At 36.1% G+C, this 14,945-nt stretch overlaps 1 protein-coding gene across 1 annotated transcript in view; it reads right to left on the bottom strand.

The window, feature by feature from the left end:
- The window catches only part of LOC125660163 (uncharacterized), a 38,835-nt gene extending 26,327 nt beyond the window's left edge, over positions 1 to 12,508 (bottom strand). Inside the window, exons 1-11 of the mRNA XM_056148339.1 lie at positions 10,145 to 12,508; positions 8,255 to 8,526; positions 6,927 to 7,022; positions 6,628 to 6,730; positions 5,877 to 6,078; positions 5,318 to 5,489; positions 2,895 to 2,990; positions 2,214 to 2,380; positions 1,903 to 2,014; positions 1,379 to 1,517; positions 70 to 1,137 (exon numbers count right to left, since the gene is read on the bottom strand). Coding sequence (XP_056004314.1) covers positions 70 to 1,137; positions 1,379 to 1,517; positions 1,903 to 2,014; positions 2,214 to 2,380; positions 2,895 to 2,990; positions 5,318 to 5,489; positions 5,877 to 6,078; positions 6,628 to 6,730; positions 6,927 to 7,022; positions 8,255 to 8,526; positions 10,145 to 10,298 — 2,581 coding nt within the window. The 5' untranslated portion in view covers positions 10,299 to 12,508. The remainder of the gene's footprint in view (positions 1 to 69; positions 1,138 to 1,378; positions 1,518 to 1,902; positions 2,015 to 2,213; positions 2,381 to 2,894; positions 2,991 to 5,317; positions 5,490 to 5,876; positions 6,079 to 6,627; positions 6,731 to 6,926; positions 7,023 to 8,254; positions 8,527 to 10,144) is intronic.
- Between the last annotated feature and the right edge of the window lie 2,437 nt (positions 12,509 to 14,945).

The raw sequence follows: 14,945 nt of genomic DNA, 5'->3' as shown, positions 1-14,945 counted from the left end.
ATCAATGATCCAAATTTACAGAAAACAAGGTAAATACATTCTATCATCACAAAATTTCATTTGACATACTGAATAAATTTGGAATTCCGGCTCTCGGGTCGTCTCCTGCCCAACCCCAGGGCCAAATAAATGATTTTGGTGTGGTACTGGGAATTTCTTTCTTTTCGTCCTCATCAACAATGATTAAATCATCGTCACCACTACCTATTTCAATTAATGTTGATAACGTCGTTGTTGTGACTTTAGGTAATAATTTGGTGGTTTGTAATTCAATTTCAGTTTCTGTATCATCAATATCCCCACTACCACTTATTGCAATATCAACCAAATTTGATGCATCTGTTGTTTTTATTGTTGTTGATGGAGCAGTGACTGTGGTCGGTTTTCTTGGTGCCGTTGTTACTGTTGTTGAAGGTGTATTTGTTGTTGTTGATGTTGAAGGTGTTGCTTTTGTTGTTGTACTAGGTGTTGTTGAATGGATTGTTGTCGTTGTTGCTTTTGTTGTTGTACTTGGTGTTGTTGAATGGATTGTTGTAGTTGTTGCTTTTGTTGTTGTACTTGGTGTTGTTGAATGGATTGTTGTCGTTGTTGCTTTTGTTGTTTCTCTGGTACTGGGTGGGTGTGTGGATTTCTTTGTTGTTTTTGGCGGCTGTTGTGTTGTAGAGGTTGTAGTTTTTGGCGGCTGTTGTGTTGTTGAGGTTGTAGTTTTTGGCGGCTGTTGTGTTGTTGAGGTTGTAGTTTTTGGCGGTTGTAGTGTTGTTGAGGTGGACATTGCTGTTGATGTTTCTATTGTTTTCTCTGTCGAGGTAATCATTGTTAACGATGGTAGTGTTGTTTGAACGGCATTAGTTGTTGTAATGGAAGGTGTACTGGATTTTGATTTGAAAAGTGTATCCCACCAAGATAATTTCTTTGTAGTGGAAGCCACGGTTGTAGTTGTCATCACATCCGGTTTCAAAGGTTTGAGGGTGATGTTATCCTTATCAATGAACACAAAGTCACTGTCTCCGTCGCTGATGGATTCTGTTCCTGAATCTGTCTCGTTCAGCGGAGACAGAACAGACGGTACTGGCGGTGTGTCGGGGTCAATGATCTCTTCTCCCTCACCGGAACCACATCCACTTCCGCTTCCCTCCTCTACAAGACGTATAGTGATTATCAAGAAAAGTCTACCACATGTTTGCTGAGTAGGCGAACAATCCTTTCAAAATTAGCAGCAAAATTTGTCAGTAATCCCTAATCAATACATATGATGTGAATAAATGTATTGAAACTATATCATAACGTAGTATGTACATCTGATCTGGGTTTATAGATAGCAATGCGGCTAAAATTAAGCATAATCAGCGAGTTCGCCGTCCTGACGAGCGTGTCTTACCGTCACAATATGGGTTGCAGTCCAGGACACTCGTCTCCACCTCAAATTCTCCTAACGCGATAAGTTTATGACATCGCTCTGCGATAACGTCCTCATCACCCAAAAACTTTCTGAGATCATCTAGGACTCTATCTATTTTCTGAAGAAAAAAAAAAGGTTTTATTTTTACAAGGTAGAGATAAAAAGGTGACCCTTTTAACATATGTTAATTTTTGTACACAGATCACAGTAACCTATTGTCAAACGATAAACTTTCCCTTCTTTAAAGAATGTGGTTTTACAGTGTTATGTCGTACGAGTCTAAAATACATTAAAATTATTCTTTTGTTTATTTATTTGCTTTGCATGTATCAATAATACAGATTCCACCAGGTAAAAATAATGTTGAAATGTTTCCCCTCGTATTAACAAGATGCTCACTGTCTCAAAAGTTCATGTTAAAATTATTTGCTTTTGTTCTGAACTTGAGCTGGTCAGATAAAGATAGATAACTGCTGAAACCTTGATCATTCTTTTTCTCTTACCTTCATGTAAGACTTTAGTCTGTCGTCAATTTTCTGTACCTGAAGCATTACAGGTAAGGCACCATCTCCATGAGTAATTTGTCGAGCTTTTGATAGTATAGGTAAGATTGTTCTGAAGAAATAGATTGATATAAAACTCATTTTCCACTACTCAGTTAACACAGTACGGGGAGTACATAATCTCAGTTAACACAGTACGAGGAGTACATAATCTCAGTCAATTCCTAAGTATACTTTGAAAGAATACTATGAAATTATTTAATTATTTCGGATAAGGAAGTTTTGAGGAAGTCTTTGATCATAACACACACCTATTAAGTGTTTCCTCGGATTTCTGTAGCCTCCTGGACTTGGAATATGTCATGTCGACCAGTGTCCGGTAGTCGGCACTGTCCACGTGGACATTCCTGCGTCTTCTGGAGGGCTGAGCTCGTCTTTTTCGTTCCCTTTCTATACTCTTTTTGAGATGCAGATTGTCCTTTAAATGAATATGAATCAGATGCAGTTATATGTCAAACGAATCAGATGCAGTTATATGTCAAACGTGGCATAAAGACTGTTTGCTTTACGTCCTTTCGAGAAATTTTCACTCCTTGTAGGTGAAGTACAACAAATGTAGACCCATACTTAGCGCCCAGAGCCGTAGCGTTCTATGAGCGTGCAAACGCCTGACGCGACGTGCTGTTTTTAAGGTCATATTCTAAGACCCATGTATGATTCTCACTTCTAAATTCGCATTTTGGCGAAGGAGGAATCACTACCTATGTTTACGTCTTAGGTTTGATGCGGCCATGGCAGGAACGGGGCTCGAACTCACGACCTCCCGGTTATGAAGCGACAGATCGACCACTGAGGACCAGTTGTGTGGAATAATTTATATTGTATATAATAGGTCTTTATTATCGACCACGTCTGCTTTACACCCCGGGCACTGTGATGCTTTTTGGTCAGTATCATCATTCATTTTTATATCATTAGAACAATTTACTCACTTCGTACGTGCGTTGGGAGTACTTGAGGTCTCTGTATGCTGATGTTGCCAATACGTGCGACTCATTCACGTTTTTTCTTATGTTGTTCTCAAATTGCTGCAAATGATATTCATTGGAAATGCTTTTAAATGAAAATTAGACTCTGTTAAATAAGAGATAGAAATGCAGAAATCTTCTAATCAGCGATTCATACAGGTCTACAACTTTGCGATATAGTTTTTCAATCAGGATTTTTATAATTAATTAGCCCAAATATCTACTGAATCGCAGGCATCATTAATCTATTTTCATCACCCAAAGCAGTGTTTTTCTCGTATGTATAGCTATATGTGTGTATTGTCTCTGGTGTTTCCGTTTCAAAACCAATAAGGTCACACAATGCTTTATCTTTCGTATCTACAGTGTATTTCCTTATTGTGTTTCTTCCCCTTATGACATCCTGGGTCGATATTTATTCATGTGTAACTATATTTTACATTTAATCTATTTCAATACCTATAAAAAGTTTACTTACGATAAACCCCTGACATGCCAGGGCCGTAAGTAGGGTTCTAAATCAGGGGAGGCAGGGGATTGGGGGCCGCCGATTGACTTTACGACTGAAAATGACACTTTTTAAATCCCAATTTATCATGTTTGTGTTTCATTTGTACTATGTAAAGAATCGTAATATGGTGTCAAAGACAAAGGTGCTTGTCTTCATTTTAAACATATATCCTATAATATAACATTTATATAATTTTATTTTCTTTTTTGCCAAAAAATCAGACGAGGCAGTTGCCTCGTCTGCCTCATCGGCAGTTACGGCCCTGCATGCACATTTAAATGTTACTTGTAAAGATCTTTCTTTTTTTCCTATTTTCTAAATCTGAGTTATTGCCCTTCGTTCATCTGTCTAAAATCCAAACAATACTAGCCTAAAGTGGTTTATTTTCTAAACTTCTTGTTCTAGAGTTGTCTATATTTTTTACTTACGTCCATTTTCGTTTTTAATTCATTACTATGTGTCGTTTATTTTATTTTTGGTCAACCACTCTTTTTTTTTTTTTTTTTTTAAATTTCTTACTCAATATAAGTGTACTTTTAATTTACAAATCCCTAACGCTGTGTCTGTCCATTCCGTAAAAGCTATGTCCGTCTGATTTCTATTTATAAATCCCTAACGCTGTGTCTATCTGCTTTTTATTTTCGATTCACTAACACTATTTGCATGTCTATTTTCTGTGTCTGTCTACTTCACTAACACTATTTGCCTGTCTATTTTCTGTGTCTGTCTACTTCACTAACACTATTTGCCTGTCTATTTTCTGTGTCTGTCTACTTTTATTTATTTTTTTCAATCTTACTTACTCTGTGTCGGTCCATTTTTTAAAACTCTTTACTATATATCTACTTTTGAGACTCTTTACCCTATATCTGTCTATTTTCCATTTACGCTGTATCAGTCTATTTTCTATTTACCCTGTCTCTGTCTATTTTCTATTTACCCCGTCTCTGACTATTTTCTATTTACCCTATATCTGTCTATTTTCTATTTACTCTGTATCTGCCTATTTTCTATTTACTCTGTCTCTGACTATTTTCCATTTACGCTGTATCAGTCTATTTTCCATTTACGCTGTATCAGTCTATTTTCTATTTACCCTGTATCTGTCTATTTTCTATTTACCCTGTCTCTGTCTATTTTCTATTTACCCTGTCTCTGACTATTTTCTATTTACCCTGTCTCTGTCCATTTTCCATTTACGCTGTATCAGTCTATTTTCTATTTACCCTGTCTTTGTCTATTTTCTATTTACCCTGTCTCTGTCTATTTTCTATTTACCCTGTCTCTGACTATTTTCTATTTACCCTGTCTCTGTCCATTTTCCATTTACGCTGTATCAGTCTATTTTCTATTTACCCTGTCTTTGTCTATTTTCTATTTACCCTGTCTCTGTCTATTTTCTATTTACCCTGTCTTTGTCTATTTTCTATTTACCCTGTCTCTGTCTATTTTCTATTTACCCCGTCTCTGACTATTTTCTATTTACCCTATATCTGTCTATTTTCCATTTACGCTGTATCAGTCTATTTTCTATTTACCCTGTCTCTGTCTATTTTCTATTTACCCTGTCTTTGTCTATTTTCTATTTACCCTGTCTCTGTCTATTTTCTATTTACCCTGTCCCTGTCTATTTTCTATTTACCCCGTCTCTGACTATTTTCTATTTACCCTATATCTGTCTATTTTCCATTTATGCTGTATCAGTCTATTTTCTATTTACCCTGTATCTGTCTATTTTCTATTTACCCTGTCTCTGACTATTTTCTATTTACCCTGTATCTGTTATTTTCTATTTGCCCTGTCGCTGTTTTATTTTCTATTTACCCTGTCCCTGTCTATTTTCTGTTTACCCTGTCTCTGTCTATTTTCTATTTACCCTGTATCGGTCTATTTTCTTTTGAAGGACGGTTTGTTCTATCCCTATATGCAGCTCGTTGAGGACACGCCGGGCGTGCATTTTCAGGTCTCTCAGTCGCTCCAGATCGGATAATCCAGCCTTCATGACGTCATTCAACTTTCCCATTTGGGAATCTTGTTGGACAGAATTACTGTACAAATAATTTGACACGATGTATATACACATACTACAGCCAAGATATTGGACGGCTCTTTGGTTTCTAATTCTATCATATTTTATATAATTACTCGATTCTCATTTTTACCAATCTACAATAAGCGATATTTTATTCACAAAATAGTATGCTTTCATTACTCGTTCCCATCTTAAAAACCCTATAAACTAAATTGATAATCTGCTGAATTCATTTAATGCAAATTACAAAATACAATTTCATTTGATACAGCTCATAGGGTTTAAAAATTGGAGAAGCATCATAAAAACGAAGAAGAAAAAATTACATCATTTAGAATGTGGGATTTCAAATTTTCAAATATATCATTAGGTTAATTACTCGAGAACTGCTACATATCCTTACATTTTCATACCCATGACCTTTCGGTAAGTGCCATTTACTAGATAGCTGGTATTACTGGCTTTTGTCATTTGCTGGTGGTTCCCGCCTCGTATCTCCCTTAACCATTGAGGCTTCTGCATGTGGTGCTGGGGTCCCGGTATTCCGTGCCGTCCTAGTTTCAAAATCACCATTCTAGTAAGCTGCGACACATCGAGAATGACGTCTGAAAGAAAGCAGAATGTTCATTTATTTGAGAAATGATGTGCTGTCAGTATGTCACCATTTAATTTTCTTTAATACCCAACATCCTTAAAGGGGCATTAGCTGTGAAAGTTATAACACAACATCCTTAAATTAGCTGTGAAAGTGATGGCAACCACTTTTTTCTCAAAATCTCTCAATGGCATATTTTGTACAACAACAAAAGAGACCTAAAACACTACGTTAGATAACCGCTTTTATTGTAAAGAAATATATAAGGAAGAATTATTATCTTGCAAGACAATAATCATTTAATCGCCAAAATCATATGTGCCTATTTTGAGGTTAAATCTATAATGTTTGACATAATTAAATACTTGTGTTATTACCGAAATACAAAATATAGAGCAGTTTTCATTGAATTCAATTTTTTTGGTGACAGAATTACAGCTAATGCCCTTTAAAATCAAATTTTTTCCTATCAACACATCATTATCTGTTTCCAATTTATATCCGTTAGATACTGATATTTTTTCTATGGTAACAAAGTGAGAAATTGTCGGGTATTAACCGTATGCCTTGTTGTTTTCTCGCGTGATTTGCTGCAGCTCTTCTCGCAGTTTCATCATGTTGTCTCTGGCTGTTAACTGTGAGCCTCTGCGTTCAATATGCATCTGCGTAAATACACATCGCATTTTGAAATAATTCTACAGCAATAAATTCAGCGACATCACATTTTGAAATATTCCTACAGCAATATATTCTGCGACGACAATTTTATCTTACCATTTCAAGATGACAGTAGAGATTGTAATGCGCTTTATGAGGGACATACCCTTAGGGGAGAAAATTGAACTAAATCCTTTTTACCTCATCGATCTTTCGTTTCATCTTCTGGAGAATGTCTGTAAGCGTCGCTTTAAGTTTACGGACAGATGCTGTCAGAGAAGGGTGTAACCTGGCCTCCTGTCAATGTATATAAAAACAATAACAAAATTTTCCACTGAGATAGAAATATAATAAATTAATTTTCGTTAGGAATATTTCTGGTAAGGTGCAATAATGATGCATGGATGATTTTTCCGGATTGAAAAAAAACCAACCCACCAACAAAAACCTATATCTAAATTTGAGGACAAAGCGTTTACAGGCAGTTTAGGATATCTGAGCCAGCCTCATTACATGCTGAAGCAAGTCTATAGAATACGCAATGAAAACCATGTGCCCTACTACATTAAACTGAAAGATTGAAATTCGACTACATGTCTATTTCGTATGTCAGTTGTATATTTTAGAATACGTAATACATTATCCACTGAATTCGAAATCAAATTCATTTAAAGCATATGATAACACCGACAAGCAATGGGAGAGCGTTGGTGTGTAAAACGAGTCCGTATCATGTTGCTATGAAAACCAAGCTATCACGTACCATTGTGAATGCTGCATTTAAAGAGGAAACGTAAGGTGGAAAAAAGCTAGGCTAGATCTAAAGGCAGGTAGATTTAATAGCTGTGTCTGAGTTAGTTACAGTCAGTGGTACCTTCTCAATTCAGACTTCAAGAAAAAAAATTCCTACGTTTTGTTTGCAGACACCATAAATTCAAAGATCCTAGTTCATGTGTTTAAAGTAATGACTTCCGTTCTTATAAAGATACTACATTGCAGTGGACTTCATTATGGATAAAGCAACATTAAAAATCCTAAGTTACATAATAGAAAAGTATAAAAAAAAAAAAAAAATAATAAACTCGATATCAACGCAGGCAGTATCAACGAGTAAATCGTGGATCATAAAATCAGATAAAGCTAATGGAAAACATCGTTTTCATTAAATTACAACACGGGCTCTTAATTTCAAAATGTTCGAAAAGTCTACATTGTTTTCGTGAAAGAAAAACCACAACAATTTCCATGAATTATTTACTATTAGAGCAAGTTCTATATCGCGAAACGTTCGCATTTTTCGCCTTTGATTACAAAAGATCAAACTTGTCACCACTTATGTAGTTGTGATTTTTGGTACATCTTTATGAATTTAATTCTACTGTACTGGCTATTCTAAGCAAGAAACTAGTCACCAAGTCAAGAATATTACATATACATATTTGTTTTAAGTAATGAACGACTCAGTTTTCTTCATTACAAATACATAATCCCCAGCTCTTTAATTCATAATACCCGGTGTCATAATTTACCAATCGAGCTGCGGCTTCTGGTAACAGAGGAGAGTATCGTTGATCATTGGATGGATAAATCACGTGATGCGCAGAAGGATCTGATGCTGCCATGATGTTGGAAGGTTTTCGATAATGACTGGGTTTTAAGTTATTCCTGTTTCTATGGTGTCTTCTGATTTTCCCACGATTTCTTCTTCTGCCATGGTGTGTCTTCCGCTGATTTGATTTAGTAATTCTTTGTGTGGGTAATTGTCGAATTTTGATATCAGTTTGATCTTTGTAAGTGCAGTCTAGAAAAGTGAAAGTAAGGAAATACAACGTTCTCTTTATTCAACAAAATTTAGTACATATACATGTAAATCATATATTTAGTTGCACTAGCATTTGTCTACATCAATGGAAACCGAACGATTCGATCAACACAGATTTAGTATCGAAGTAAGAGGTAATGCACGGCACAAGGTAAACCATGCTGGTTGTATTTACATTTGACTGATAAATTCTCAAAATATTTTCATCGAGTCATTTTGGTTTATCTAAACCCAAAGGTATTATTAAGTTCTTATGTTTTAAAAGGTTTAAACGTTTCTTTTGTGTGTCTATCTGAATTCAATACCAGCAAAATAAAATAAAAAAGGGATTGTATATAGCGGTGAAATTGTTAACTTATCAAAATAAAGTGAAAGTGGGTGTTTATCGCAAGTTAAAAATATAACTACATGTATTCCTCCAATACATCGTATGTTTGAGGTTATCCAATGAAGAGTGAGCGATTAAATGGTGTGATTCGTTCGGCAGTGTGAATCTGTCGACATGAATGTTTCCCATACAACGGGACAGATAATTTGTCACAACTGCATTTTGTCGACGGACCAGACAAACATTAAGGTCACATACAATCATTTGCTCTCATAACAATTTAGATTATTCATATCATGCTGTGATCAAGGTGCAGTGTTGTACCAGTGTGTGCAGATAAAATTTGAACTTGGTGCAGAACTATAAATTGAGATTGAGATAAAAGAGCTACACCATTTTTGAATTATCCATAATTATTGTTGATTATAAAACGTAAATTTCGAAAGATAGTCAAGCTCATACAGCAAGATAACTATCTCAAGCCGAAACTGTCTATGAATAAATGTGAAGGGTGTTTTATATTGTTTGACTTTAGGCAGAGGAATTTCGAGCTAAACACGTGCCATCTACTTGTTTTGCTATCAAAAATTGACAGTTAACACAATTATTGGATATTTTAGTGGTATACAGTCCGGATTTTCTGTGCCGCTGTCACAGACACGACTCCATACACGTTTGTCAATGAATTACATTCCTCAGTCATAGTACACTTAAATAGGAAGTTAATGTCCCCCAATTGAATTATATCGGATAATCAAGCTTTTCGTAAAGTATTGTGAAAGAGAGAGTGAGAGTGAGATAATCCTATTAGATTGATACATGTGTATATACATAGAACTTATTTTTTACGATAAGCTCTATGTCTATCTGCAAGGCTGGGTCTATGGAATTCCAGTTTTATGAATACACATTCAAATTTAAATAACCATTAACATGAAATTAACTTACGTAATTTATTTGAGTTGACTTAAATACATCGACGTTTAAATCTTTACAACCGTGTATTACTATGTACACGAAAGATTATGTTGTGGTGTTTTGTTTTGATTGGAACATATATACGAAATTGGTAGTGTGCCTTTAATATTAATTTTACACTTCATTCATTTTTGCCCCAATATCAATAATTACACGTGTTTATTCAGGATGTGTTATCATGACATTTAAAATATGTGTTACCGTTGAATCGTGCTTTACATACACACAAAACATATTCATGGACAATTTATCTGAAAGTGTACAAATGCAAGTCCGTAACTGCCAACTCACCTGTGCATTTTATGTTCAGTGTTTCGGCTTGCTCTGGTAAGGTAGCTAATCCTTTTACCGTCCCAAAGTGTTTTCTCCTCCCATTAATGACCGATAATTTCTCACACAACAAATAACACACAATCACGAAAATCACAAACATGGAGCGCCCCATATTCGGAGGTTAATAAAAGTTAAGTATCAAAGAGGTAAAAGTCAATAATTTCCAATCACATCGCGAAACATATACGGTGTGTAGATTCTTTTTTCCTATGGGCCATGGGGTCACTGTGAATAATTAGATTGACATTGCGTCACTGGTGTAATGTGTTAACGCTCAGGTATCGTTTGATGACTGTCACACGGGCCATGCACAGGGAATTTTAAAATGGTAGTGCGTCGATTTAAATTTCATTCAAATGCATCCAAATCGTTCAAATTTCCGATTTGAAAAGAGCAGTAAAGTTGGCAAACAAAGCCTTGTTTACAAAAGTAGTATTCTTGAGAATTAATGTACCGATAGCATTTCCAAAGAAGAGCCTCATGAATTGTAAACTTGGCCAGATACCATAAGGCTTCAACATTTAAAAAAAATACATATATACCGTATTAGCATTTTCCTACAAATACATCAGAATTACATGTACACCAAGAAGTTGAGGACATTAGTCATAGAATAGACAAACACCAATTTAATGCAGTCCAAACTTCAACTGATCTGTTCGAATTGAAGTTTTCACAACTTTTAAATGCCTTTATCTGTTCTTGAAATTTTAAAATAATGATATCGATTCCACAAATTTAATATGGTACAATTCTTCTTCAGATTCTCTTGTTTTTTCTCGCAGAAAGATAAATTTACGTTTCTCAAATGAAGGGAGAAATCATTCATGTACACGCATTATCTTAGAGTAGCATGCTGTTAATAAAATTATTCCTCAGAGATCACATACACGGGGTATACCCGGACATTTATGTTGCGATGGAAACCAGGTATAAGGTTCAAAGTAATTTTCTCCGCTAAATGCCTTTTGAATTTTGAAGTTAAGTTTGCAATATTTTTATATGATTTGGTTTTATCAGTTACACGATTTGATTGGCTGAGCACACTGACAACATTTAGTTCTGATCTCACAATTGAAACTTGGGTTGTTTTGGGTTTTTAAGCGCTAACCTAAAATTTGTAAAACTCGGGGATGACACCTGTCAATCAAAGAACAAAATAATAGTAACTAAACAATGTGAACTAGATAGGAACAGAAATAAGAAATCAAAAAGGTCCACGACTACTACAAGTAAACGTCGGATGACAACACCTGATGATGTACAAACATTATTATCACATACAGGCAACAAGGAATCCTAGTCAGGGAATTTCTGGACAAGTATCCTTCATAGATTGTGGAGTCCAAATACTAAAGTTGGGTCCGCTCGGCCCACCATACCAACGGAGAGTAAAGTTAAATGTCAAAAATGTGACTGAGCTGCGGGACTTTACATATATAACAGTGTATCTTTGTTTCCTTTCTAGCAATTTCCGATAGCAATCGACCACAGAGTACTTCCAACCTTCATGTTGCATCACTCCCAAGGCTGGATACACCTGTTCTGGTAACCTGAGAACAGGAGTAGCAAGTAACATTGGCTTCAGACGTGTTTATGTATTTGCACGATCACTTTCTTATTCACATTTATTTGGTAATCCGTTGAACTATGATGCACCTGCTATCTTAGCAAAACGTGGAACAAATCTCCTGTAGTATCCAATTAGCCCTAAGAATGATCTCACCTGCTTTATGATTTCTGGTCTTGATGCTGATTCGATGACTCTCGGTTCACTTTTCGTCAGTTGTATCTCACCTTCACCTATGACATGACCTCAGTATTCTAGGCTTGTCTGCATGATGAAAGGCGAAGATAACGAACAGTGATCAATCTCATAACTCCTATTAGCAATACAAAATGGAGAGTTGATCATACACGGATCCCTGGAAATACCAGAGGTGGGATCAGGTCCCTAGGAGGAGTAAGCATCCCCTGTCGACCGGTCACACCCGCCGTGAGCCCGATATCTTGATCAGGTAAACGGATTTATCCGTAATCAAAATATGATCTCACATTATGATGATTTGTTGGCAAGTGTACTTATCCGAGTCTTTCCCAACACATTCCGCCATTCTACCAGATGTTCTTCAAATGTTTCAGAATGAATGAGAATTCCATGAAGAAAACAATCCGTGGTTTCTAAATCTTTCTAAGCGTTCGCATAAGTCTGTTAAATATGATGGGGTCTCGATATTGAATTCTCATAGGGATCTTTTGGAAAAGACCTTGTTGTTGCTAACATTTGTCGTAAATTCATCTGGGTCAGGCTTTGGTTCTGGATAAAAAAAAAAAACAGTTGCCTTATTCAATTTTCGAAAGACAAGACGATTCTGCTACTACTATCTGTTTAGATGACAAACGGCGTTCCGAAGGTTAAATGACGTCCATATCGACCATACTTTTGATGTGACTGGATCTCTGACTGCATAAGAAATCTTGTATGGCCTATTTCTGATTGGCTCATCTGTTGCCATATGAACATCATGCTGGGTTACATAGTTTTTCCCCGGAAGATTTGTAAATACATCCTGAAATCCTTGCAGTAAGTTATACACATACTGTAGAAGTACTTTTTTCCGCGCGGTATTAATTTACGCTATGTACGCGGTCACAAATTTTCCGCGGAAATTTATCCCAGCGTACTTAAAGTAAATGAAAGACATTAAGTGGCAATCTAATAAATCCGCCTAAATTTCTACCCGCGGAATAAACAGAAATTGTGATTCCGCGGACTTATGAACCCGTGGAAAAAAGTACCTTAGTTGGTCTGATGATAATGAATAATTGACTTTGATATCGGAAAAGGGCTTTTATCTCTAAAATATGTTACAAATGTTCGTCGTTTGATTGGTCTTTCGTAGCCTTTTCTGGTTGTACTCTGATATTTCATTTTAAAAGGACGTCTACACTGCATTAGGAGTTGGCTACCAACAATCTAAAGAAGGGGAAAAACATCACTTCAACCGAATGTGTGTAAATGTTGTTCAATACGACTGCCTTTGGGTATCAGGAGGTATTATAGTTACACAGTCAAAATATATGGACTTACGATCCCTGGTCAGTAACTGATGAAATAGGACCTACCAAGTCAATGGTCAAAGGATGTGCCGATTAGAGGGATCTTCTCCACTGGTACTTTTGTTACCTTCTCTTCAGAAACGTTCTATGACAGGTGTCCCATGACTGACCGTATCTGGTCACATCTCTTACGGTCTGGTCACATCTCGTTGGATACCAGGCCAATAGAAACTTGATGTGATACACTCCAATATTTTCTTAGTACTACGATATCCTCCTAGAATGCTATCGCGTGCTATCTTCGTAATTTTGTTACGAAGTGGTACTGGAATAACAAATTCTTTACGATGTTTTTCATCACCCACCTTGTACGACTGACAATGTCTGTAAAACAGCTCTTTCTCCATACTAAGCCCTATCGCAACACTATCTCCGATCTGTCTATTTCTGCTAGATTCTGCTTACCCTCGTTTGACCTTTAGTGATGAATCTTTACTGTGAAGCTGCTTCAACCTATCTTCTTTGATATATGTGCCCACTAAACTGTAACGTTAAGTTTTCGCATACCTTGTTTGTTTTTCTCCCTTCTGTTGTGGCCCTTGTTTGTACCGTTTGCAATTCTTCATTGGATCAATCTCTTTCCTCTTTGCTTGGTTCTTTCATGTATCATAAAATGGTGTCTTCATCAATAGAGACTTCTTCAACTGTGCTTAATGTTCCGTCTATCAGAACACATCTCTGAGACGTTCCCATTAACTTTTCATCTTTAACCAGTTCTCGCTTGACCACGACTTGACTACAACCGGAGTTACAATCTTATTACCTTTGCAAGTCTGCCACTGACATATTCTCTTAAAATTCAGAATTTTTATTTTCACCCTGGTGGCCAAATAGGGGTTTAAAAACGACGTTTTTCTACAAACACCTGGTTTCCAGGACTCCTCTTACATTTTCCGCAGTAGCCAAATTTTTTGGAAGATGAATGGCGATGTTCAAAAGAGGTGGAATAAGGTTTCAAAATTTTCATTTTTACCCTAGGGGGCATAATGGGGTCAAATAGTAGATTTTCCTGCAAATGCATGTAACTGGTTTCCAGAACTCTTTTTCCATCTTACGCAGTAATCAAAATATATTTTAAAAGATAATTGGTGGTGTCCTAAAGATGTGCAATAAGGCTTCAGAATTTTCATTTTCACCCTGGAACTAATTGGTTCCCAGAACTCCTCTTACAGTTTACGCAATAGCCAAATCATCTTTTGAGAAATAACTAGTGGTGTCCTTTAGACGTGCAATAATTTTTCGGAATTTTCTTTTTTACCTCGAGGGGCAAATGCAGTGGAGTAACATGCTTTGAATGAAAATAGACATAATAAGAGCTGATTATCTCTATAAAGATCTGTTATTAACATGCTTTATGCACTATATTTAATTATCAATTCATTATCAATCAAAATTAATAGTTCAGTCTTTAAATCGTTTTGGACCTTTGCGTCCTTTTGGGGGGTAAATAAAGGAATTGGTCCAAATGGTCATGAGTAGTCAATTCACACTTTTCATGTCATTTTGACCTATCACAGATTTCATATTAGGAGTTGTGGTCAGAAATGCAATATTTGGTTTTATCTGTGTTTATTCACATTTTTAATGAAAGGAAGGCTTGTAGTTTTGTCTTTTTACATTAAATCATAAGGGGTGACTT

The sequence above is a fragment of the Ostrea edulis genome, chromosome 9, assembly GCF_947568905.1.
Source record: "Ostrea edulis chromosome 9, xbOstEdul1.1, whole genome shotgun sequence".
Lineage (NCBI taxonomy): Eukaryota > Metazoa > Mollusca > Bivalvia > Ostreida > Ostreidae > Ostrea > Ostrea edulis.
This window is presented reverse-complemented; position numbering and strand designations above follow the sequence as displayed.